The sequence below is a fragment of the Zootermopsis nevadensis genome, unplaced genomic scaffold (genome assembly GCF_977971745.1).
Source record: "Zootermopsis nevadensis isolate Lab colony 2312 unplaced genomic scaffold, Znev_1.0 Znev_ptg000013l, whole genome shotgun sequence".
NCBI classification, from domain to species: domain Eukaryota; kingdom Metazoa; phylum Arthropoda; class Insecta; order Blattodea; family Termopsidae; genus Zootermopsis; species Zootermopsis nevadensis.
In genome coordinates this window covers 14,926,909-14,954,897 of record NW_028259145.1, presented here as the reverse complement: position 1 = coordinate 14,954,897, position 27,989 = coordinate 14,926,909, and the positions used below count along the sequence as shown (strand labels likewise).

General features: G+C 39.7%; 1 protein-coding gene across 1 annotated transcript; it reads left to right on the top strand.

The window, feature by feature from the left end:
• The first annotated feature begins 1,624 nt into the window (after positions 1-1,624).
• LOC110836921 (uncharacterized) lies at positions 1,625-27,180 on the top strand. The gene is made up of 5 exons (XM_022078639.2): positions 1,625-1,681; positions 11,917-12,096; positions 15,557-15,588; positions 15,959-16,089; positions 25,720-27,180. Exons 1-4 carry the CDS (start codon positions 1,667-1,669, stop codon positions 16,059-16,061), a joined length of 330 nt encoding a protein of 109 aa, XP_021934331.1. The 5' UTR covers positions 1,625-1,666; the 3' UTR covers positions 16,062-16,089; positions 25,720-27,180.
• The last annotated feature ends 809 nt before the right edge of the window (positions 27,181-27,989 follow it).

Here is a 27,989-nt window from a genome sequence, read left to right as displayed (position 1 = left end):
AGCCTGTCCGTTTACATGGATGAAATTTCGAAAATAGAAAACAACATAAGAAATACTGAAGAGTATTAAATATGTTTCCAGGATCCTAAGGGCGAGTTACACTCAGACGAGAAAGTATTAAAGCTATTAGAGATAAATTAGAACGTTGAAGCCGAAGTTCGCCTAAACAATGTTACAGAATTCGTCCATAAAACACAACACGTCTCCATTACAAATCATCTAATCAATGATGTTCAAGAAAATTATCGTTGTTTATTCTGAGAATCATACGAAACGCATTAAAAAAGACAAACGAAACGTTACTAATTCCTAAAGGAGATGGCGCATATACTGAAATAAGCTCTGGGCTTAAAAGTAACAAACATTAATGCAACTATCCCAGAATACAGAAATAGATTGATTCTGTCCTAGAACAATTCTACCAGATGAATGTTCAGGTGTCAGGATTCGTATTTGGGAAGACCCAGGTTTAATGCTTAACCCGATGGCTGATTAACCTGACAATATTTTCGTGGTATTTTCCAAACTACTTCGGAAACCATGGCGCAGATGGAGGATAATATTAACACGGATATTGAAGAAATAGGCTGCTAGATTATGAACTGAAATCATATTACTCAGGATAAGGTATAAAGTTGCGCTCCTATGAAGACAGTAATGATTATATAATTAATTAGGGGGATATTTTAAAGCTGAGCGACTGTTAGGTTCTCAAGATGGACGCCTTTCTATGGATTTAGTCCTCAGAAATTATAGGCAAATTCATGGCCTACCTACCTCGTAGACCACGGCCGTCTTGTTCTATCTGTTTTCCCATTCTTCATTTACAAATCATCGTACATCTCTTCGTTACTTAGCCGATGAAGATGAAAGAAGTTCGTTTAATAAATTAAGAAACAAACAAGAAAATTGTCTTCCGGGACGTTGTGCCGTGTAGTCTGGTAGACGTTTACCGACGTTTCAGAGGTGCTTACTGCGATCGCACTGATAATGGAGTATGCGAAGCAACCTTCCAGAAGACATTCATTTTCTTACTTGCCGCCGTGAGAACTTGAAATATCAGGTAAGAAAGTCGCAATGGATTTCACAAAAAAATCAATACTGAAGCTATAAAAGAGAGACATACAACAAAAAATGTCAATTTTGTGTGGCACTTGACTGTTGAAATAATAATGCTGTAGACAATTGTACTTACTAGTTCGCACACTATAATAGTGTCGCAAATATATATCGATATTAGAAAAGAAGAAACAAGTGCTGCTAATGTTCGCTGAAACTTCTCGAAATTGCTCAGAGCAGATTAAAAAGGATGGAATCTTCACGGATAACAGTAATTCCTCGTTTGTTAAAAATTGGTCAATGAGTTCACTAGATTTTGACGTAGTTGGTACAGAAGAAATAGTAAAGATAACCACCTCTCACAACTGGCAAATTGCCAATATTTAATGCCTATCAATTTTTACATGCCAAACCCCGTGCAACTTGGCTACCTGTCCGGATTGCAACTTTCCGCTGTGTGAAGTCTAATTTGGGACTTCACACACAACAAACGCCACGCGATCAGCGAGCTTTGAACGCAGTTTAACAACCCTGAACTTGCTTGTTGTTGAACAACGCTGCGTCATCCAAAACTTGCATAGCGTATGAGAAGAACAGAAGAGTGATTATGAAAAGTGAGACGGTAAGAATTACAGAATTTGCATGAAGGGGCGAGAGAATTAACAATGATAAGAACTCACTTCAGCAAATAAGAAACGGGTCTCGAGACTGGTATTCGAATGCGGGGTCTCAGGAATGCGAAGCGAGGTAAGCAACCACTAGATCATGAAGCTCAGCCTGGGGTTTGTTTCTGCACATTAATGAGAATTTCTCACGTTTAATGAAATTCAGATGCACAAAATTAGTACCGATGGAAAGAGAAACTCTCCAAGTTTATGTTCGCATACTTCGCGGCCGCGTAGTAACACTGTTCGCCGCCAGGGGCGATATGAGAGAAAATGGCTGCCATCGAAGACGGGAGCGTTTTGTGTCCTGGATTTCCACGTTCACCGGACCTGACGCCCTGTGATTTATTTTTCTGTGGGGGTTCGTCAAAGATAGTTTTCGTGCCATCCTTACCACAGACCTTGTTTGATTTGCGTGCACGTATCACAGCAGCCATTGCAGCAGTCGATCATGATATGCTGCAACGTGTCTGGGAGGAACTCGACTACAGGCTGGATGTGTGCCGAGTTACCAAGGGGCGTAAAAATGTTCATTGCCTTGATGATGGGGGCAGCAACGACCTCTGAAACGTTAGTACACTTTTCTAAACTACACGACACTACCAGAAGACAGCCATCTCAGTACTCACCGCCGTGAGAACCTAAAATTCTACTTGATATTCTTGTGTAGAATATTTTAATGATAAGAGTACTATAACAATAACAATTCATTCAATTCTTTACTATTACATAGTGAGCTGTATCAACAGAAATGTCTTACGTTTTCAGTATATCCTAAAGGTCTGGAATTTTATTTATACTTGCGTATTCTCATACAAATGTTATTTTATGTGGTGGTCTAGCGGTTAGAACGCTGGCCTTGTAATCCTGGGGTCTCGGGTTCGATTCCCGGCGGTGCCCGAATTTATAACTTGTGTTGGGCAAGGCCGTGGTCTAGGCAACACGGAGTTTTCCTCCGGGGGCTTCCCCGGTTTCTCCGTGGCATCCCAACAATTACTCCATTCACACACAGAAGAAGGCAATGGCAAACCACTTCTGGATCATCTGCCAAGAACGTATATGAACAGGTCCCAGTCCGAGAAAAGGATGGAAGGATCCTGTTCATATGGACCTGTCGTCAGACAGAACACTACAAAAAAAAGTATTGCTTAGCTGTCTTATACAGGTACAGATCTTCGGACTGACAATCACGATAGTCCTTGAGATGTCCTGCTAGTTCGCTTGTACCAGGAACAAATAGGGAAGTCATAATTAGCTACTGGCAACAAATCACGGACTTGAAAAAAAAAAATAACTGTGCGTCTGAATATGCAAACTGTTGTTTGTTTACTTAGTGAAGCGGAAATAAAATTCCCTCGATAATTCAATTGTATATAATTTGAATGCCTATTACAACAAGTAAAGCAAATACTACATGGAATATGAGTATTTCAGAAGAAGACATGTGTAAATCAAATCGTAACTTTTCCATTCAACATCCTATTCGTTACCCATTAAGTTTCAGATTCCATATTCAGCCCCATTTTTGCCAAGAAAGGGGAGTCATCACTGTGGCGCATTACCTGTTTAATTCTAAAGGACCTTGTATTAAATCCCAGAAAGATGTTCCACTTTGAATCTTGAAACATGAAATAATTACAAATCCCTTTCAAACTCCAGTAGACAACAACCCTGTAAGCACAAGCAGGCTCTGCTTTCAATAAAATGTTACGTAACCGATTTTAAAAGTTCGCCTCATCCCGGCATTTCAGCTTTGAATAGGAATGTGGTCCTACAGCTCTAAGATAACGTGGAATGTTAATAACGGGTGTATTAATTCAGACGAAATAACTTATACAGGAAATAAAAATTAGCAGTATTTGTAAGTTTTTGCTAACTAGCGTGAGTGACCCACTCGTCTCCTACAGATCGTCAAAGTCAGCCATAGCAGTTTCTCACTTTTATCCACAGGTGGTTGCAGGTTGGCTTGAGTGGGCCCGATTATAACTTTTAACGAATTAGCTCAACGGCAGGAAAATCTCCTGATTTCAGGGTGCATTTATAGGATAAGACAACAAATGAGTTAGCTGTTTAGCAGACGATATCAGGTGGGATGACGACAGGTAATCCAGTACAAACATCACCATTAGTCTCTAGAAAAGATACATTTTTTCCAGCAGCTACGCACATTGTTCATCGCACCACAAAAACGAACTCTTTGTTTAAAATCTGATCGAACAGTGTGCTGTATGCTAGGTTGAACATTCGCAACACCACCTCCCACACCTCCTAATCCTCCCAAAGTCTAGATGTGTAAACACGATATCTGATTTGCTCTACTTTGCCAGTGATGCAACATATTCACCAACCTAACTTAACCCAACCTAACCTAACCAAACCTAACCTAACGTAATGTATCCCAACACAATTTAGGCACTGAGTATGTATTGTGACATATCCATGACCTCTAAATGATGTGTGCAATGTCACTCAGATTCATACAGTTCTCTATGTATATGCTTGAGAAAATAGTAGTTCGAATGATCTTGAACATTTTGAGGTCACTTATTCTCAGTTTGCGTGATCTTGTCGTGGTCTTGACATGACCTTGACCTAGCCATGACATCATTTTAACATGAGTATAGTCAACCAGGTATTAACGGTTTTTGGGAAATAAGCGTGAGAAGATATGACCTTCAGAATTTTAAAAACCTATATCAGGAAAACCATTGGGCCGATATAGTTGTAACGTCCATATGACCTTCACCTATACGTGGCCTCATTTTGGCATGAGTATGGTCAACCAGGTATTTACCGATTGGCAGAAATAAGCGTGAAAAGATATGACCTTGAGAACTGTAAAGACCCGTATCTGGGAAACTAGTGTGCCGATTTTATCGTGAGGTCCATATGACCTTGACCTTTGCATGACCTCATTTTGACACGAGTATGGTCATCCAGGAATTTCCGGTTTGGCAGAAATAAGCGAGAAAGAATATGACCTTGATAAATTTAAAGACCTGTATCTGGAAATATTGGGCCGAATTTGACGTGACTTCGGTATGACCTTAACCAATATGTGACCTCATTTTGACATAAGTATGGTCAACCTCGTACTTACCGTTTGGCAGAAAAAAGCGAGTAAACTATTACCTTGAGAATATCAAAGACCCCTATCTGGGAAACTAGTGGGCCGATTTTGTCGTGAGGTCCATATGACCTTGGCCTTTACATGACCTCATATTGACATGAGTATGGTCGAGCAGGTATTTACGGTTTGGCAGAAATAAGCGAGAAAAATATGACCTTGAGAATTTTAAAGACCTGTATCTGGCAAACTATTGTGCCGATCTAATTGTGACGTCCATATGACCTTCACCTATACGTGGCCTCATTTTGACATGAGAATGGTCAACCAGGAATTTACGGATTGGCAGAAATAAGCGTGAAAAGATATGACCTTGAGAACTTTAAATACCTGTATCTGGAAAACTAGTGGGCCGATTTTGTCGTGAAGTCCATATGACCTTGACCTTTACGTGTCCTCATATTGACATGAGTATGGTCGAGCAGGTATTTACATTTTGGCAGAAATAAGCGTGAAAATATATGACCTTCAGAATTTTAAAGAAATCTGTCTGGCACATAACCTAACCTAATCCAACACATACTGATCTGACCTGACCTAAACTAGTCAAAAATAATCTAACTTAACCCAATGCAACCTACCCTAGCATGACTTACCCCAACCTAACCTAATGTGACTCAACCTAACCCAACATAACCTAACCCATCCTAACCTAATCTAACCAAACTTAACGAAACCTACCATAACTTAAATTTACAAAACTGGCGTTTTTGGTCATTTCGTCCCTTTCGGCTACATAGGCCATGTTGGCAAGTTAGGCGCTTCGGACAATTTAGACCCTCAGGTCATTTATGAGCTTTTGGAAATTTAGGACATTTAGGCCCTTTAGACAACTTATGCCCTATGGGCTATTTAGGCCCCATTGGCCATTTAGGCCTTCTGGACCATTTAGGCCCTTTTAGTAATTTAGCACTTTTGAGCTTGTTAGGTCCTTTGGACAATTTAGGCCCTATGTGCTATTTAGGCTGTCTCTGCCATTTAGACCCTTCGGACATTTTAGGCGTTTTGACCCATTTAGGCTCTCTGAACAATTTAGGCCCTATAGGCCATTTAGGACCTTTTGAATATTTAGGCCCTCTCGACAATTTAGGCCCTCTGGGACATTTAGGCCCTTTAGACAATTTAGGCCCTATGGGTTATTTAGGCCACATGGGCCATTTAGTCCCTTTTGGAAGTTTAACAACTTAGACCAGTTAGGCTCTCTGGACAATTTTGGCCCTATGTCCATTTTGGCTCTGTCATTTAGGCCCTTTGGACATTTTAGGCCCTCTGGCTCATTTAGGCCCTCAGGACAATTTAGGCTCTAAAGGCCAATCAGGCCATTTTGACCATTTAGGTCCTTTAGACATTTTAGGCCTTCTGGCCCATTTAGACTCAATCGGCGCATTGGGGTGTTTCGGTACTTTCGACCACTGAAGCCCATCCTGGCCTTCGAAACAAACATAACCCAACCTACCAACCGCCAACTTCCCGTAAACTAAACTAACCTAACCAAACCTAACCTAACCCAACCTAAACTAACAGAACCTATCCTTATCAAGTAGCCCTATCTTTGAGAATGTAATTGCCCTGACTTATGAATGAAGTTTATCTAAAAGTGGCTTCAAAATAACATGATTATGGTCACTCAGTTTAATAAAGTTAGGTATATGTAACCCTGAGAAAAATTGTTCTTGAATTGAGCTTCGAAAATTTCAAGGTAATATATTCCTTAAAACCTTGGACCTATCTTCTTACGATCTTGAGGTGACGTTAACCTATGCATGACCTCAAACTGACAAGATTATAGTCATTCAGGTTCCTACAGGTTAGAAGAATATGCGTTTGAAAAAATGACTTACGAAATACATTGAATAATTTAAAGCCCTCTCTTCGGAAAACCCCTGGACTTATATTGTCGTGACTATGACATTGCGATGACCTGTCCGTGACCTCAACCTGACATGAGAATTGTCAGTTTGATTCCTACAGATCGGCAGAAATATGCTTTTGAAAATATGACCTTCGAATGACCTTGAGAACTTTAAAAGCCTCTATTTGGAAAACACACCTACTGATATTGTCGTGACTATGACATGACAGTAGCCTGTGCGTGACCTCAATCTAACATGAGTATTGACACTCAGATCCCTACAGAACGGCAGAAAAACGCGTTTGAAAAGAATGGCTTTCGAAATACCTTGAATATTTTAAAGGTCCCTCTTCGGAAAACCCCTGGACTTATATTGTCGAGACTATGACATGAAGATGGCCTGTCCGTTACCTCAAACTAACATGAGTATTGTCACTCAGATTCCTACAGATAGACAGGAATTTGCGTTTGAAAATATGACCTTTGGTTGACATTGAGAATTTTAAGAGCCTCTATTCGGAAAACCCATGGACTGATATTGTCGTGACTATGACATGACAGTGGCCTGTGTGTGACCTCAAACTGAAATGAGTATTGACACTCAGATCCCTACAAGTCGGAAGAAAAATGCATTTGAAAAGAATGACTTTCGAAATACCTTGAAAGATTTAAAGGCCTCTACTCGGAAAACCTCGGTACTTATATTGTCGTGTCGAGGGGTGTGGAGTCGGTACTAAAATCTCCGACTCCGACTCCTTCATAAAAGCTCAATATGTATTAATAAGGGTAACTAACTAACTAGATGGCTTACCGAACCCGATGATTCAACACCGAATTTACTAAAGCCCTCCACCGGACCCTGTCCTGGGCCAACAAAATCCAGTCTCCTTCAACTCCTATCTCCCATAGATCCCGTCTGACATTATCCTCCCATCTACGTCTAGGTCTCCCCAGTGGTCTCTTCCTCTCAGACTTCCCAACCAATACCCGGTGCACACCTCTTGTCCCATCTATGCACGCTACATGACCTGCCCGTATTAATAAGGGTAACCCTACTAAAATGGTAAATGGCACCATAATAAACTTCATCAGCACCACGTGAAACATCAGCCTTCTTCTTATAGCTTATTTTTAAATATACGTCTAATGGTTATTGCAGAATTCGATTGATTTGTAGACAGTTTGTATTTTTAAGGTACCTACAAAGCATTATTCCCACACTATGTGGCTCAATGGGTCGTTGAATCTCCCTAAGCGTGAGGCCGGCAGTGTCTCACACGGTATAGAAGTTGTTCTTAAGATTTTATATTGAGGTCGGATTCGGTACATTTTTACCGACTCCACCTAAAATTGTTTCGACTCCACAGCACTTATTTAAATAGAAGAGAACACAGTCAGGATTGAAGAAGTTAGACCCTCTAAGTCAGGGGTCTGCAAACTACAACCCTCGGGCCAAATCCGGCCCGCCGCCTCTTTTTGTACGGCCCGCGAGCTAAGAACGGATTTTACATATTTAAATTCTTTGAAATTTCAAAGTACGCGCTATAACGAAACAGCCGAGTTGAGTAGTTGAGAAAGACCGTATGTGGGATTTATACCTGTATTTGGCAGCACCTGCCTGTGTGAAAAGACATTTTCAAAGATGAGATATGTAAAATCTCAATACAGGTCAGCATTAACGGATGAACATATACAATCAAGTTTGATTATAGGGAGTACTGAATTTAAAACTCAGTTTGGTGAAATGTTATCTCATAACAGGCAATTCCATTCTTCTCATTAGTAGAGCTGTATTTCAAACAATTGTAGTCTACTTATTATTATTACGTTATATTTTTTTCAATAAATTTGTTAAAACTTGGTTTTTCTTGTTACATAAGTAGGCTTACCTACCCAAATATCCTCGATTTTGCCTCTTAGCTCGCAGAGCCTTAAATATTTACTATTTGGCCGTTTAGAAAAAATGTTTGCCGACCACTGTTCTAAATGACATATGAAAGCCCCCAAACAGAAAAGCGTAACAATAAGTAGACAGAGAAATTAAACTTTTGAACATTGTAAAGGGCACCAACGCCCCAAATTGTGGACAAAGAGCAAGAAACCCTCTACTATTAAAACCCCAGCAAAGTGGCACACAGGTTTGTTATAGTCAACAGTCCACAACTGATGCATAACAACTGAGTCGGGGAAAGTGGAAAACGTCCACTGGTAAGATCGAAATTGGCGTTAGGAAGATAATATTAAAATATTTATTAGAGAGGAAGGTTGTGAAAATTAAAGGTGGATGGAACTGGTTCAGGATCGTTTTCAATGGCGGGGTATGTTATTCGCGGTGTTGACCCATCGGATCCCGCTACCATCGCAGTGTTATGAGCATGTAGATGCATATAGACGCATAATGTATAGGCCTAGATACTTGATGCAAATAAGAATGAAGCAGAGTAAGATATATATTGCGTATTTCTTTTAAAAACAATATATATGAAATTGTAAATTATGCACAAACGCGACACCAGTCTCTTACTTCTGTGCGTAACAAAGTGATCTAGATCTGCAAAGGAGATTTCAAAGCTAGTTTCTTAATCTTCTCTAAGCTATGTATTTATAGGTGACGCGAGCAAAATCATATTCGAAAGATGGCGTTGTTCGAAACTGGATGAGCAGTATAAATGTAAATCGAAAAGTAATGCCACATCAGTATTCATATTCCGCGATCAATACGCCTTTAGTCTGTGTGACGGTTTTGTAAACAACCACAGTGACTCTTGTTTGGACAGAGTTGTATGCTCTGTTACAGTTAGACGGAGTTCATGAAAATGCCACATTAAACTGTATCATTACGTCGGAGAACTTGTTTTTAAGGGTCCAATTGATCTTCCTACCAGCAGAACAATAAAGTTCTACTCAAAAGTGGTGTTACCAGTTCGGCATGAAATGGAAAGTGACGTCTATAATGGCGGGGCGCTTCGGAGGAAACGCTAACCCCGATTTCACTTCCATTACTAGGCCACGGCGTACAGTCGACGGATCGTTAAACTAGCACACTTTCGATTGCAACCATCTCAGTGAAAACATTGCATAATATTTGTTTTTCTTGTGTTCTTTTTATTCTTTTTATGCAAGCACTCGGATGGAACACAGCAAAGAATGAGTTTCGTGCTGATGCGATGCTGTAATGGACCTACAAAGGCCTACATTCACAAGTGGAATCCATGGACATGTGTTGCTAGAGGCAAATTTAAATGTTCGAAATGTTTATGGAGTTTCAGGTCTATTAATAAGAATCTCTGAAGGCTATGTTATATTTTATAAATAAAACAAAATACACCAATTTAGACCTAACAGACAATAAACAACAAGAGAGTGGGGCAAATGTCTACAATGAGATCTTCATAATTTCAACTGCTGACAAATATTATAAGGACAATGAAATGAAAAACGACATAATAGACGGGATATTTCACACGAATAGGGAGTAAAGCGAGAAATACATACAAAATTTTACGTAGAAACCTGAAGGAAAAAAAATCGCTTGGGAGAGGAGAAAGCTACGAGTGGATGGTTGGATAATATTAAGACAGATCTTCAAGCAATAGAAAATGAGGTGAGTGCATTCGACTGGCTCAGAACAGTGATACGTAGTCTATAAATGCAATGGATGCAAACTGAGCACGCTAGGTTATTCATGTGGCGTAGAAGTCGGGACTGGCCCACAAATTAAGGGTTAATTACATGAACCGCAGCACACTCAACAAATGTGTAGAATCCTAGCAGGAAGTTTGTCTTACTAAACATGAACAGCACGGCGAGGTTTGCTTGTATGCCTGGCTTAATTTGGGAGAAATATGCACCAAGGCTTTTGTATAAACTGTGCATATTCAAACAGACGTCAGTTGGAGAGAAACGTACGCGGAACAGAGGACAGCGTAGGCAAGGTTCTGGGACAGAACCATCAATACACGGCTGGACGCGTGTCAAAAATCGTGCGTCCATACAAAACGTTAAAGGGCAAAAAGTGTTAGTTTTTCTCCATCTTTCTCAAACGTAACAAGAATTGCGTAACTTTCTGGCAGTTTTAAAATCTATAATCAAACTTATCCAAATATTCTGAAAATCATCTAAGACGCTTTTGATTTCCAGCTGTTCGTTTCCAGCACATCACTGACAGTCCGGTCTGATCTTAACTAAGGCCATACTTACAGATCTTCAACTACACGACAGCCACGTCCATCTTAAGAATCTGATAGTCGCTCAGAGCGTCAATATTTTTAGTATCCACTTAATTAGTCTGTCATATACGCCTACGTCTGCCAAGGGACCTCATCAGCCCTGGTTTTCCGACAAAACTTTTGTAAGCATTTCTCGTCTCACACACGTGTTCCCTCTCCCGTGCATCTTAATAAATTTTATCGCCGTAATCATATTTGATGCAGACTGCAATTAACAAAAAAGCTAATCAATCGATCGATCGATCACCTCTGGAATTTAAATTTGAATGATCGACACAGTTAACAAGTTCCCCATAGAATTATATCCTGAGCTACTTGAACCCAATCACATGACCACCATAATTTACTACTTCCCTTCCTTACGTTAGCCTGTTATCCAGTGCAGCAATGCTTCTGATAAAAGTTCAATTAAAACCATGGGAATTCTTTAAATATGTAACAGAAAAAAAATTGTTTTTGTAGGCGTAAGAACACGGAGTAACCAGAGGTATGATTCATGTCTCATGTTAATATCCTGACAGTCTAAAACAAACTTTGCTTTTGAAATTTACTTGTCGAAAATTTGTAACGCATACTAATGAAATCAAACAACACTTCATAGTAAGAAGGTCTTACGTTTCAATTTCGATAACAGATACAGCAATATATTCATATGCGAATTCTTATATAAATTAAACATGGCCCTCACTATTTATCGTTCAGACTGTATATATTTGCCACAGCATACATTCTAAACTTGGCACCTGAGTCGAACAAGAGAAGAAATGGCATTAAATATTCCAACCGAGTTCCACGGAGCAAAAGTCCTGTCTGAGAAGCAACGCAAAACGTCCCCCCCCCCTTTTCATGAAATCCATGAATCATTACCTTGTTGAAAAGACACCACTTGCCTCTATCCTATGCCAGACGAACCCATTTAACGTCCTTATATCCTACTTGATATCCATTTTAGTAATATACTCCCACTTACGCTTTCGATTCCAGGAAGGGAAAAGTTACCGTATCCAGATCAGCTCTGGGTCCTTACCAAATGGATGGTTGGAGCTATTTCTCCTACGACAGAGCGACCGGAGCGTAAAACCGATCACTCACCTCCATCCACTATCAAGATTAAGAACATTTGGAGCGTCATGTAGAATTGGACAACACCGATCATGCAGGCATGTATGTATGTGTAATGGAATAACACGTGTACCTTTCCGAGTCCAATCTTTCTTGAACACGAATCGACCAATCGGAGAGGATGGGCCAAGTCAATCGGTAACCTATCCCATTTCAGGCCACGTTCAATGTTGCGTGCTTAACCTAGTAGTGTTTAAGAGTGTGTAACTGTTACAAAGCTAACTAACGTATTAAATTTGATTTTAACTTTAGTTTCAATCTCTGAATTCGTTGTTTGCTGTATTCTCAGTCTCTAACAAGCAATTCAGTAAAATTTAGACATAATAATAAATCAACGAATTTGAAAAAATGATGTAGATCCACCTTAATAAATTCCATTATCACAGTTCGGCTTCCAACAGAAGATTGTAATATTAATAGGCCCTACTATAAATGGGCATGAGTATCACTTGCTACGTCGGTAAATGTTGGCTTTTAATTTATAGAGCCCTTGTCCATACTGGAGTCACCGGAACTTCGTTTCCTGGATTTACGTACCGAGTTTATTTTACTGATGTTCAGATACGTCTCTGGTAGTTATCGTCATGTTAGAATCCGTCAAATAAAATACTATATAGTACCTTTATTCACCGTTCATTTCCCCAGGCGTGCTACATGTTTCACCCGTTTTATTCTTCTTGATTTCAACAGTCTGATAACATTTTGTGGCTTTCAAATTCGAAGTTCCTCATTGCATGATTTCTTTAATTCTGTTACTTCGTCTATTTTAGGTCCAAATATTCTCCTCAGCACCTTGTTTTTAAACACTTCAGTAAAGGAGAGACCAGGTTTCACACCAAAACCGGACAAAAAATTAAATTATAATTCTTTAACGTTAATGTCATTCAGTGCGTTAATTCTTATGCCGTGTTTTCTAGCTTTATTGACACTGGAATAAGAAACTTATAAAAAAGAAAAGAAAAACGAAAATGCCTGCCTGGTACTCGGGCATGCAGCCGTCAGTAAGTCAGTGGTTGCCAGGTAGAGTATGTTATTGTGTACTTGCTGGGTTAGTAGAACTGTTTTCACTTTCACTGGCCCACTTGTCGGCTGGCTGGCTGGCTGGCTAGATCACGACCCGGGCGGGCGAGCGAGCGACACACTTATCATGATTATGATTATTCCATCATCCCAGCTGGCTGAGTTCTCCCTCATCCGCCCAGCGCCGTTGAAATACCGTTTGCACTACACTTCGTTGGGTCCCACTCAAAGATCAATTTACACTGCAGACTGACATTTTGCACAGTTTGAAATTTTTAACCCAAAAAGGATGGAGAAAAGTAAACAGGACAATGGAGAAGATTGGATAATGACCTGCAGATCTGTATGCTTCATAACATACTACAGGGAAGTCAATTCATGAGAGTATAAAGGGTGGGGCATGTAGAATGTAAGAAGTCCGGAATTCTGAAGGAAAGAAACCAGTTGGACCCACCTGCCGAATTAACTCCATGGGGCAGAGTCCTTCTTCAGAAACCTAGCTAGTCAAGATATTTCCTGCCTTTTACGTAACCCGAAGGTCGACTACTGTGTTCACAAGAGCCAGGCACTGATCCCTATCCTGAGCCAGATGAATCCAATCCACACCCTCAAAACATAAGACCAATTCTAACATTATCCTCTCATCTACGAGTAGGCCTTCGACCAATTTGCAGATCACAGAATTGCATAATATTCATTTTAAGGAAGTAGGTTATGAACGTGTGGAATGGGTTCAATTGGCCCATCATAGATTCCACTGGCAGGCTCTTCTGAATACGATAATGAACCTTCGGATTTCATACAAGGAGGGAAATGTCTTACCACCTGAGGAACTATCCAATTTTAAAGAAGGACGCTGCTCCAAGCAGTTAAATTGGTCGTGACCTGTATTTGTGCACAATTCTGATAATAGGTCCATACGCTCATACTATTTTAGAGGTGTCAGGTACAACGTTCAGGTTTTGTGCCATCACCGTGCTTGTAATTTTCAACAGACACAAAAATATAAAACTATTTTTGCATATGAGGGGATTCAGGAAGGGTTTCCTTTTCTGTTTTGGAAACAAATAATTTGCTAGAAACATTTCGCAACAGTTGGTTGCAATGAGCTTGTAAGAAAGAAGCCAAAACATGTTCTGAAACTGGTGTTTCGACATTGCAATTGCTTAATTGCCTTGCTCATTTTTTAACACAAGAGACGGTAAAATTCATTTTAATGCTTTCTTATCTGGAATGAGCACCAGCAAGTGTTATAATTCAAATTCGATATATCATATCAGCAAATTATTTCAGCTGAGTTGTAACCAAGTAAGGTCGCTTCCTATCGCACAACAATTTCTTCGGACGGTCGTAATTCAAAGAGGACAGCTCGTATCATGCAGCGTAATCGTAACTAAAAAGAACAAAACTACACATTTCAGAACGAACTTTTAAAACTCGAAGTCATAATTCAGGAACGGACCTTTCGTAACAGAATGGCATTAAAACGCTTGGCTGAACGTCTTTATGATTGTGTATACGTACTAGAAAGCACCAATTCTGTCCACTTCCGAGGCCTTTGCAAAACTTTCGTAACACAGAATATTTTACAGTCAAGGGTTTCTACCCTACACCTAATCCCACAAGCTGGTGGTTCTTTGGTCTTTTACCCTAAGGAGAGGGCACAGTTGTTTAACCTACGTTAACACCACCAGTTTTTACTCGCAGTCGTATTGGCCCATCATCACCGATGTGTAATGGCGGCCTTCTTACAAAGAATTACTTTAACAAAATCTTCTGGTGTTAAGGCAACTTAAACAATTATAAATTATACAGTGGAAAAGGAAGGACACGGAATAACTCAGTTTCGATTCTGACTAAGGTCTGGACGACGGCGGTCAACCCGTCAGGGGCATAGGAATTTTCTTCAGGTCTCTGGGCCCACGCAGCCTACTGTTCATTGGATACCAGGAACCCCTTTCGCAGGGGTAAAGCGCGGCCGAGGCGTCACGGATTCCACAATAACATATTTAAAATAATGAAAGTACTGCGTATGTGTGGTTCTGTTCCGGTAACAGCTCTCTCCCACCCCAGGGACCGACACTCCCTACCACTGTGTTGTTTATTTCGCCTCTCAAACATCGTGGATTCGGGTATACTGACGTTAAGGATGCATAAAGCGATCATTCACTCACTCACACATCTTCATAGGGTGGTGCTTAAGCACGAGTACAAACGTGTAACTTTTTACATTATCCTCTTACACGTGTAATATAAAAGGTTCTATCAATGCGAATATTTATACTAAGTTATGGTTATACAATAAACACTGACAAAGTCGCCTATATAATTTGTCCTCCATTAAGCCTTTTCTTTGCTGTATAATATGTTGTGTAATCCATTTCCTGACTTGATTAATGTTTGCAGATAACAATAATTCATACGTATCATACGTAAGTAATTCAAAGGGGGTGGATTCACTGAGAACTTTCTCTTGTTTCAGGTTGGCTTGACTAAACTGAGAAAATTTACCGGGTGAGTCACAGTTTAACAGTTTCGAACTTTGTAACATAGAGCTGTATATTTAAACCGAAGCTAAAAATGTACTCGTCAACAGTAGCAATGGAGCCCCGATTATAGTCATTAAGTTCGTTTAAGTTGATGCGACATTTGTAGGCGTTTCAATTTATTTTTGGGGTAAATCTGTCAGTATTTGTCAGTTTCATTCATCTCCGGACTTACGAACTTGACAGGACTTAAGTCACTACTAGAATTCTACGAAACTGTATGCTGTATATTCCTACTGTCAGTTTTCATTCGTCAGATCTTCAAAATCTCCAGTAATCTAATTGTCATGGAAACGACGACAAACATAACATTTATTTCTATGTGAGTAATTTTTCAGTCGGTCACCTGTCGACTTCCAAGGATCCAGTCACATCAGAACCCTGAAGATGGGGACAGTGTTTGTTCCCGAAACGTCGGTTTACTACGGTAACCAGTTATAGCGGTTGATTGCCCGAGAAGATTTTATTGGTAAGAACCTCAGTTTGTACAAATATTGTCTTTGTTCTTGTACTAAATTTCTGTGGTAGTAATCAGGTCTCTACTTGTCACGATACATTTACATAGTAAGCAATTCTCTGTAAGTGATTTACTCTGACACGATTTCAGGATCGGGATTTCTTCGGAATTCAACATTTGAACTATAAAGATAACAAACAAATACTTCAAGAAATCACATTGTTTGTGCTTGTCTACTTATCCCAGCAGCTGGTGAGACATACCTCATAGGGAGCAATTCGGTTTTCAGAGGTAACAGGCATCCACTACGCGCGTTAGGCCCGGAAATTTATAAAAGTAGCCATTAAAGAAGCCATGTGGATAATTACTTTCTACTATACTATTACTCTACTTTGTTTAACGAGTCAGTACATAGGCTAAACGAGCATGTACCACATTCACATTCCTTTCGGGAAGAACACAACCTAAGGGAGCAACAAATCACAAGACAGACATCTTGATGCTCACCGCCGTGAGAACCTTACTTCTCACCGAGACCACAAAAGGTCTTTAAAAACAAAGTACTGAGGATCACATCTCGACCTAAGAGAAAAAATATCGGGACGAATTTACCTTTCACCTTATTTCAAAACGGAACCATGGATCTATTATTTTCTGGAATCGAGTTCATGAGTTCTGGATGTGAGACACACGTGCAAACCACGTTCTTGTGCTGGTACTAAAGCGGCTTTTAAATCGGCGACATGAATAACGAACAGACGGTTGAAATGTTAGTAACATCATTCATCACATTCTTCATAATCATGTTTTCTCCTCAGTGCTAATAGTCTCACAGCATTACAACGCACCACAGAAATCGCCAAGTCAAGACAGCCGTTTGAAGCCGAAGCTTGTCTAGATAATACATTTAAAAATTCAGTCAGTATCTCAAAGCAAATAAAACGCGCCTCCATTACAAAAATCAACCGCTCAATTATGTCAAAGAGAATAATCGCTGTATGTTCTCAAAATCATACAAAACCCATAAATACACTAAATTACTTATCATTGAAGCAGGTGGTACATAATGAGCTGCCACTGGGTTTTAAAGGGTTCGGCTAGTTACGTATCATAAACAGCCACGCGGTGTAATAAAAGTCAACAAAATAAATTACTGCATAAGTTTTCAGTCTGAAGCAGACTGAGTGATCTGATAACGCCAGTTGGACTAACCACGCCCAAGCAGTGGCCACGCTCCGCACACAGCTGACTGAAAATTCTTATAACTCAGTCTGCAGTCCAGAAACTAGATTCACCTCTGAGATCGGGAACGGAACTGTCTCCATGGATCATAGTCCTTTTCAAGAAGCCGAAAGTCACTCACACAGTGAACTCAAGGTTCACTAGCCCCTTCCACAAGAGGTCGCCAACGATCTTTATTGTGAGGCAGACGAATCCAACCCACCACGCCCTCCTTATTTCCCTAAGATCCTCCCGTTTATTCCCAAGTATTCCGACTGGTCTCGCCCCACGGGACCTCCAACCAACATTTTCTACGCATTTCTCATTACCTCATGCGCGCCGCCTGCCCCACAAACCTCTTTCTCCTTGATTTTACCAACCTAATGATATTTGGTGAAGAGTGCAAACATGGAGCTCCCAATTACGCAATTCTGTCAGCCTCCTGTCATTCAATCCCTCTTAGGCCCAAATGTCTGATAAGCACCCGGTTTCAAACACATTAAATGTGTGTCCTTTCCTTAATGTTACAGACCTAAGTTTCACAAGCGTACAAAACAGCAAGCGAAATAAGTTTTGTTTACTTCAATCTTTTCATTTTAGATAGAAGGAGGGATCGATCAGTTCAGAATTTCGGAACGGGCAATTAGATCCCGAACCTTGAACAGGAAGAAGAAGATGGTGGCGGGAAGAGAAAACAACGAACTTCATGGCAACAAGCGTTTCCAGAATTTAATCTCATTTTAATTTCTTTGTGAGCGAACTTGTTATTTGTTAAAGTCGTTTATAAATATTCTAGTTATTTTAAATTCGCCACATATTCAAAGGATTCATTAGCTACTGTTACGTGTGTAGTGATTTGTCCCGTGTTGTGGATAGTCGATATGAACATATGATTCGTTTTCCACGCATTTCTTTTTAGGAAAATCTAAATCTGAGATAACAACGGAGTGCTGTTCTGACTTCAAAAAAGAAAAGAATGGCAATTTCATTTCGTTTAATTCAAATCTATGAGCGCCTCGATAACTACTCTAATCCACTTATCCATGTAGATCGTTTCTGTCTTCAGATCAGCGTAGAAGGTCAAGAAATTCCCCGACAATTACGCGGTCTTTAACCCAACATCCTACCATTCGACCCTAACCGAACCCAGCCACCGAATATGCTTCTCCTTTGACATAAACTGTAATATTACCTTCCTGTCTATTCTAGGCCTCCCTAGTAGCCTCTTTCCTGCAGCCATTCCAACTAAAATGGTTTATAAATTTATAATTCTTCTTGTTACGATCACCGTAATTCTATTAGGTGAAGAATACAAACGATATAACTCAGTATACGTAATGTTCTCCACCACCAGGATGATAAAAGCATTAAGTTCCTCTCAAACATTGGTCATTATCTATTCGAATACAAGGCGCTGCATCCCAAAAGCCATCTTCGGGATTTCCATTGTTTCGGAACAGTCGATGAGACGCAGTAGATGCGGGGCATAAAAAGTGCACGGTGGTGAAGGGCTTCATATTCTGTTCTTCTTACACAATACAGTTAAGGTTGTTAGCTCAAGAACCATGCACACGATATATAATTTGCATCGGGGATAGGAGACATACATACAACATTTTAGATGGAATCTGAAGGAAGTGTATGGCGTGAGAGACAAAGGCACAGATGAAATCAAAATACTGAGCTGGAACATCAAGACATAGATAGGAATTAGAGTTGAAACTCGATTCTCGCTCAGGACAAATTTCAGTAACGGACTTCAGGTTCCAGAAAAGGCAGAGAATTTCTTGACTAGATGAGAGACTATCAGCTTCCCAAGGCATGCAGATGGTCTCCTTCTCCGTATAGTACTTCCTCACAAACTGGTTTTCTCTCCTGAAGAGTAGAAGGCTAATGCAGTGGGCGCTGGGGCAATTTTCGTTCAAAATCTGAGATCGTGACCTGAATTTTCTGTTTATTCTACCGGTCTGATGAGGTTCGAATCGCAACGCATTAGTTCCACCACATCAACCATCAACTCCATCATCTCTGAGTTACGCAATTTTGCTACTCCTAATCCCTTACTCGTGGTTTTCCTCACCTGAAAAAGGCAAGGACACCTTCAACCGCCAATCCTGTCAACATCGCATTTACAGTAATCTCTGTGTTGCTCATTTGATGTCGCATGGCCTCAACAGTTGAACAGTGTCGCTAAAGAACAGCGTAACTAACGAAATTCACTACGCACAGTCTGTGAGATATCCTGATGATGGAGGCAGCATGCACTTTTGAAACGTCTGTAAACTTCTATCACACTACACGGCGCAACAGCCCAGAAGACAGTCATCTGTATTCCTCGCTGTGAGAACCTGACCCGTCTATCTTACGTTTCTTGATTTCATTGCCTAAGCCTAAGAACATCCGACATAACGAATGCAAATTATGAATATTAAGATTATGTAATTTTCTCCATCTCTCTGTTACATTCTCTCCCTTGTACTCAAATATGCTCCTCAACATATTTTTTTTAACTCCCTCATACTACGGTGAGACACAACGTTTCACGTTGTTAAGATTACAAATGTGACTTCGTAATTAGGAGCGTTATTCATTTTTTCCAAAGCGCTTATTAAAATGGCTTTGCTCGTCCGCGTGGGAGCATGTAATAACTTGGGAACAGAAGGACGGGTTTTTCGTAAAAAATCAGATTCGGGACAGTGGAAATATTTCAATAATGATCATTTTACACGAACGCCTACATGCACCCCTTCTATGAGTTAAACACCGGCTGTTCACGAAGGTCAAATAGTGACAAACGCGTTCACAACCTACTCAGAGCCTATAAATAGCCCCGTTTGTCTGTACACATGTAACAATAAGAACTCCTTCGAACCATTCTAGTTTTGGCCAAGATCTGACAGCAATAACCGACGTTGACATGCGTTTCAGTGAGTCACACAGAGTCAAATGTCAAATTCTGGCTATTCATAAAAGCCACAAGGTCAAATTCGGGTAACCAAAATAGAATTGTTGAATACTGACTTGTTACTGCCGTTCACAAGTATTTTAATTTTGCCATATTTTCGAAGGATTTAATGGGTTTCTTCGTATTCTTAAGTTGTCGTATATTCTGGTGACGAGAGAGAAATGATCTAAGAAAGAGACAAATTGGTAGACTTGCAAGAAGAAATAAAACGTTACTGAAAATTAAGGACAATGCAATTAAAAAAACGTCAGTGAAACCAGAAAAGGGACGAATTTAAGAAGTATATGGGGCAAACTGTCACTTTGTCAAAGGAGAACGTGTTTACACTTATAATACAGCAATAATTTTTATACGCGTTACATATGCCCAAAGGCTATTAAAATAAGTTTCGTTATATTCCATTCCAAACTGGAAATTGACATTATTCTGTCTTTGCATTCCCGTCTGAAAAGAAGAGTCGTTCAAAGTTCAAATAAAGACATTGATTTCTTAGCGTAAATTCAATAACACTATGTCACATTACAGAATTAACAAAGTTGACACAAAGACATAAGTATTTAGCATTTTAGACAGAAGAGATAAGCAAGAATTTGTGATGAGCAGTTCCGGGGAAAAAGTTACCCGACAAACCGACGTAAGAAACTTTACAATGAGGAAACAGAAAGATTTCATTGTTCTGCTTACAAGGTGCAGTGATTCGAAGAACAAATCACAGTCAAATATTATAAACGATTATATTAATTGTGACGATAACAACGCTGATAATTTTAACGAACCTTAATAGGCTAATGACGCTGTATTCATGTTTATGAAAAAAACAATATTATGAAGTGCTTGACGGTTTTCTCAGTTGTTATTTGTCTCCAACCAGCATAAACTGAGCAGTAGATTATACGCGTAAACATATTATTGTGACTAGCCCCCAGAAGTTGGCGTAATCAATTTTGCCAAAAGCGTTATACGTTATCTAAATCTTCTGAGCTTGCGCTAAAGCACTACATCCTGAAATTTAGATACCAAGACAGATAACGATCTCTTGATGACAATGTTGTTTGACAACAGAAGTTCCACAGTGTAAGTGATCGTGACTTGGAGATGCTAAGACGAAGCGGTAGCCTGTGAAGATGGCAGTATTCTGGGTTGTTCCACAGTGTTGTTTCGTAGAAATTTACCGACGACACAGAAGCGCTTAATGCTTCCATCAACAGGGCAAACCCTGATACCAACAGCCCTGTTTATAAATACATTTCATTTGAAGAAATCTTGACTATGAGATTCGTGTATGTTTGCTAGATATGTTTTTAATTGCATCGGATGTTCGAAATTATTAGAAGTTAGTATGATAAGCTGGAGATATTCGGAGCCATAACTGCAACTTACAGAGCATAAATTTCCTGAGGGGATAGGAACCAGTGGGTTATTGTCATTGTCATTGTAAATACAGTAGTGCAACTTCAGGTTTCGTAAAAGCCATTTTTAAGGATGTATAAAGTGAAGCTTTGGCGGCGAGCGAAGTTGATGAAAGACTCTCGGGTTACAAGCCGCGTCAGGTGGCTGAATGGCGAATAAACCATATCTTCTGCCAACGTCTCGAGAACAATCTCTGCTCTCATCCTCAGGGCTGCTGCGTAGCAAATTTGATCCTTTGTAGCGCGCACGCTGATGGACCCATCATCAAATTTTATTTTCGTTTTTTTTTAAATTATATTAAGTCTGTTGAGAAATTTATGTAAAATCACTGAATTATCATAATTATGTTTCCATTCGTTTCTTTAAATTCGTACCTATTTCTTTGGTGCTTAAACCATTCCATACTAATAGCCTACTGAGATTTGAACACACGGAATTTGACTTCTGAGGAATTACAAATAAGTTAGATAATTTTGAAAGGCAATGAGGGAGGAACCACAAAGCAACAGCGTTTATCCACCATACGTATTAGGTCCTGCCAGTCATTGTCTGGCAGAGAGAGCTGCTACACTGGTCGCAGTAATAATAGTTCTTGTAATTTCATTTATATAGACGATGTTCAAGTGCCAAGTTCAGTCAGGCTGGCACAGCTGATCATTGTGAAGGTCAAGGTCACCACAAAGCAGCCAGCAGGCTGATATTTCCGCATGACGCTGTCAAATTGCCATGTAAACTGCGTTTGCTGCAGCTGAGTTCCTCGCGACCATTGTAAGTCTATGAACCAAACTGCTCTTGGCGTATAACGCTCGTGCAGATGTGAGGTTCTTATGGCCTGACATTGAATTCGGTTACGTTGCAGAATTGAAAGTATCGTTCATTCGTATACGGTACACAGCGACGTTTTGATAAGGGAGGAACAACACGAGAAAAGAAGTAACACCCACCGGTGCAGCTAGAATGAAAGCAGACTACTCTCATCCCACAACGAGTCGCGGAGGGGACGGGTATGGGGTGTCTGTAGGCTCTGGGGCCCACCAATCCATCTTCCTGTCCAATGAGTACTGTGGGTCCTTTCCTCGGGGGTAAAGAGGAACCGCGGCGTGAAGCTAATCACTCACCCAGATCTAATTCCAAGGTTAAGAATGAGTAGGAACTGTACCTCCCCACCTCCAAGCGCCTACATGGCACATAACGGGACAGATTTACTTTTAATTTAGTCCTGTAAACAAATGCAATTTTTAACTTGATCTATTCCAAGACAACATTGCTAGACCTTTCTAATTATTTCTGTAAAAATAAGTTATTTTTGCCTCTACGGTTTCCTTCCATCGGCTTTGCCTGATTATTGCTAGATCATAGAAGGATAATGCATAACGCGATCTATGTCAAGTGCCGTTTCGTTGCTATGAAACCACATTTGGTTCGAGGCATAATTACATCTACCCATTGACAGTCCGTCTACACAGCACGTTTCATTATTATAATCATTTTTTTAAATCCACTACCTTAATAGGTCATCTTCAGGTGGTTCACATGGATCCTTGCGAATGTTGTCTGATTAAAATACGTATATAATTTAGCTTTCATATCTATTAGATTCAATCACTTAAAGATGACCACCTCAAGACGACTTATGAAGGTCGAAAAATTTAATAGATTTACAAAAACATTGAGATTATAATGATAAAACTTGTATAGAAGAACTGTCAACATGATGTGTTCTTTAAAACTGTAACTACCAATGTTTCCAATACGTGCCATCATGTGGCGCCAGTTCCTTCCAGCTCTTATTTCTGTGTCCGAGGTCAACCGCTAATGAGTTTTGTCATGTAATTTCGAATCGTAAATTGCTCTCACCGATGTTCCAGCAGTGAATAATCTGGGAGGTAATTACCCTTCTTATAGAAGGTTCGAGTATAGACGACATGTTTGTTGACCGATTGTTTTTAAACTTCTTTTTCGAAGACAATCCTCGAACTTCAAACTTTACGAGCTGTCTTCATGATTTTTCAAAAACGTATTTAGTTTTATAAATAATGTATAATTATTCATACTTCACGTTCGTGGAGTACTGGAATGTCTGGAACCATTTAAAAGCTGTTAATTATTTATTTTCACATGTTGAAAGCACTGCACGCTATTGTGAGGTTTCAGGTTCTCACGGCAGCGAACGTTACTCTAATGTCAGTAAACTTATACCAGATTGCACGCTACTGTATAGAATCTAAAATGACGGAATATTTACAATTACGCTTAATACATCCAAAGAATAATTTTTCATATTTCCTCTGCTCTCGACTTACAGAGGGCAATAAATATCGTAAGAACGCGTTTAAGATGGTGCTGAAATGACAAATGGTATTTAAGCCATGTTTTAGTCAGAGACAACATTGTAAGAATTTGTATTTTTTTATAACGAATACAGAATTACAAGTTTTAAAATGTCATCCACCACAAGGACATTTCTGCTACCCTTGTATCCCATTAAATTTATGCCAGTCTGCTTGAGAAAACTTTAAGTTAATTCCGTTCGGCAATAACCATGACAGAAGTCGTAGAAAGGAAGATAACATTAAAATAAGTCTGACAAAAAATATGGTACGGGTGAAGGCTGTATTCATCCAGTCAGGACAATGCCAAAGGCGGGATATAGTGAACACAAATACAAGCCTTCAAGTTCCATATAATTCGGGGGAATTCTTGACTAGCCAAGCGACTATCAGCTTCTCAGGAATGACGCTGTCTGTGGATGTAGTTATCAATCACTCTGATACTGCAATGATAAACTGCATTTCTTTAGTTCTTATTAACGCGTCTCTTTCTTCTCACGTCAAATTACCATGTATCTGTTTTATAGTTGTGGGATTATTTTAAGACAAATGAGCGAAAGTACGGACGCCATTGTTTCGCTCAAGACATCAACAAACACGGGGTCCTTTTTAAGATGATTTCCTTGTGAATTTATCTCTAGCTTCCTGGTTGCTGGATCTCTTTAAGCCCATTGTTGTATAATAATGTGACAGCCTGCAAATAATATCACAAGGCAGTATACATTCCGACTAATTTTCTCAAGAGTTGTGCTAGAGGAACAATACATATACTTTCCCTTTCAGGAAATTGCAATCTCACAGAAATCTGTACAAGAACAAAGCTTGAGTGCCTATTACCAGTCTGCTCGTGAAGAACAACGAAACTAATGTTCCAACTATTAGAACAGATATATTTGTCTCAAAACTTTTAAAGTGAGTCCAGAATCCAAACATTCAGAGCTCATTTGGAGTTCCCACAAGTCAAAATAATACGGGTCAGTAACAGCACAGAAAGCAGCTGAGCGTCGTTAAGGTAACACCGGGCATTCCTATAAATGCCAGAGATTAGAACCTACAACCCCAGGAATGATTCCTCCTCTTTAGGTTCGTGGCAATAGTCGATTTATTACACCAATATTACGTTGGGAATGTTCCACTGTTTGAGACACACATTTAAGACACACGGCATACCAGGAGATGGCTCTGCTCTGGTCTCGAGATGATTCGTTGCTATTAAACTGACAGTTTTTAAATAAGTTTTATTTTAAGATTAGTCCGTCCAGGGGGACTGAAGTTTGGGGTAATAGGGCAGCATTCGGTCGGTCTCTGGGCTGAGATCTGAACGAGGGATCTCCCGAATAATAACCAGGAATGCTAACCAGTCGGTATGTTGTTTTATTAAGAACCAGCAACTTAAATCTTCATATAACTCTCAATTTAAGCCAAATACACGTATTGGATACAAAATGAAGCCCGCATCCATACAATTTGCTCACGAGTTAGCCCCAAGGCGCGATCGACGGCTGTCGACGAATTAGACTACCTCCAGACATGGAGGGTATTTGCAAAAACAGATTATTAACGTTTTTAACATCATACAAGAACCTTAAAATACTTCATGATGACAGTTCTGTCCCAATTTTAATATACAAGTAAGATGTATACTAACGCATTCTGATTATCTGATATTTTAATAAAGTAAAATATTGTCCAAATCACTTATGCATATTGTTACAGGTGATGGCCGAGTGAGACGAGTAATTAACGATTTCCACTGCGAAAACCTTTCCAGCATTTAATGGATCACAAGAACACAAGAAGACTTCCTTTCGATAAACAGTTATTGAAGAGAGGAAGTCAGTATACTTGAATCGTAGGCTATTTATTCTTCGACCGAACACGAAATTTCGAAGCTGCATCTTATGTAAACCAGCAAAAATTCAACTAGTTGCAATGTACCACGTCTCTAAGCATATGTCACGACGGTAATAGCGAGTGAGTCAGCTTCTGATATCAAAGGCTAACCAGGTGAGACAGACGTAAAACAGCTATTAATATGGGGACCTCAAAAACCCTACAGTAACCTAACCCAGACATATCTTGATGCGAAGACAAACAGACTTATTATCCAGTCATCGGCTAAGTGGCACATCTCGTCACTAAGTTACACTGAAATAAATTTCGGCACGCCTCCACCAGCAACTAAATTGACTTCTTGAAACGAATCAGATGCACAGTCAATCAGTTCACCATTCTCAGTTAGATGCATTAGTCAGTTTGATATCATCCATTCCATCAATTAATAAAACCAAAGAGGCAAACACTAGAAGTACATTCTCCCAGTACATTATCAACCAAGAAATAGTAAGTTTTGCATTTGTCACTGGGACTTTCATTCAGGAGGTATGTTATAGCCAGCAGGAGTTATGTATGCTCTTTAGCAGAAAGTAAACGCACAGCTGATAACTCACTCAAGTAGCTAAACGAAAAGTTACTCAATTTTGTGGCCAATCAAGCAGCATACTAATCGACTGGTTAGTTAGGGAACTGAACATCACAACAACAATGTGCTGACTGTAGTAATTATTCATATTTCTTTAATGAATTATGTGATTATTTTCACGGAGGACATTCCTTCTTGAAAAAGATTATAGTTGCTCGGCTGATCAAAAAATTTCACGCTGCTTATAGATTGGTGTTCACAATAGCCAACACTGGGCACTGCTCTGGGTCCGTTAAAACCAGTCCACGCCCTCATATTTTATTAATTTAAGATCCATTTTAATATTATCCTACTATCTATACGCCTAGGTACCCCATCATAATTTCTTACTGAACTTTGTACACTTTTATTTCTTATTTCCTACGTGCCAGCAGTAATTACATTTAATAGCATTCGTTACGAGGCTACTGGTCAGTCAGATTGACAGCCAAGCTGTTTGCATTATCGTGAGTTGCCCGAACGATCTACAGCTCTAATGAACACAAGCTATTCATTCTTTCTCCAGTGCCCCTTTGTGGTAGGCAGAAGCAATACCAGCGCGACTTACTTTCAGTCTAGAAATTGCGTCACGTGTAATATAACTCTTTCTCCCTGTGAACACGCAGGTAAAATAAAATCAAGACAACGTAATTCCTTTGCGTTAATAAAGAACCCTTTTTGCGGACCCTGTTAATTTCATCTGACGCAATAACCGCATATTTCTATTGTCACAGACTACCTTATAAGAATTATAAAGATTAAAAAAGTAAATGTTTGATATTTCTGTTGCCAAGCATGCTTATTTAATTTAATAGTTCACAAAATTCTGGATTTCTAGATGTCATATTTATAAAACGAACAACTGTCATGTTGGAAAGATGTTGAAAAGCTACTTTTGTCTGCGCATGACACCCATCTGCAGCATATAACCAACTATCTAGACTAGACAACGATGTAGTATGTAAATCGAGCAGGCCGACAGGTAGGTGCTTGGGCAATGATTTCGATAAGACACCCGTAGTATCATTGTAGACCACCTAGTTGTCTAGTGAGCTAGAATATCCCTGATTTAACACAATAACACTTGGTGCAGAAAAATTATGAATATTTTCATTGTTTAAAATTCTCCAACCTGCTACTGTTTCGTTCCATGGTCAAAAGTTATGATGTGCAGTATGTTTCCAAAATTTGTACAAGTCAGATTTCGGTTGCAGGAATCTTGAAAACGTAGGCCTATACGTTGTGGATCTTGCCTTCGCAACGCTGTAAGTTAGAAGGAACACCTAAGTCTAAAGTCTTACAGAGTATGGCACTGAGAATGTTATAACATCGTCCTGATGACGGAGGCAGTATGACCTTTGAAACGTTGGTAAACATCGACCAGACTACACGGCGCAACAACCCTGAAGACAGAAATCTTCATACTCATCGCCCTGATGACGGAGGCAGTATGACCTTTGAAACGTTGGTAAACATCGACCAGACTACACGGCGCAACAACCCAGAAGACAGAAATCTTCATACT

What these genes read in the sequence shown, in the direction of transcription:
- LOC110836921 (XM_022078639.2), top strand. An exon ending in AACACCGATCATGCAGGCAT is followed by an intron (nt 12,097 to 15,556) that starts GTATGTATGTGT and finishes CTCTTGTTTCAG; the next exon opens with GTTGGCTTGACTAAACTGAG. An exon ending in AAACTGAGAAAATTTACCGG is followed by an intron (nt 15,589 to 15,958) that starts GTGAGTCACAGT and finishes GTAATTTTTCAG; the next exon opens with TCGGTCACCTGTCGACTTCC.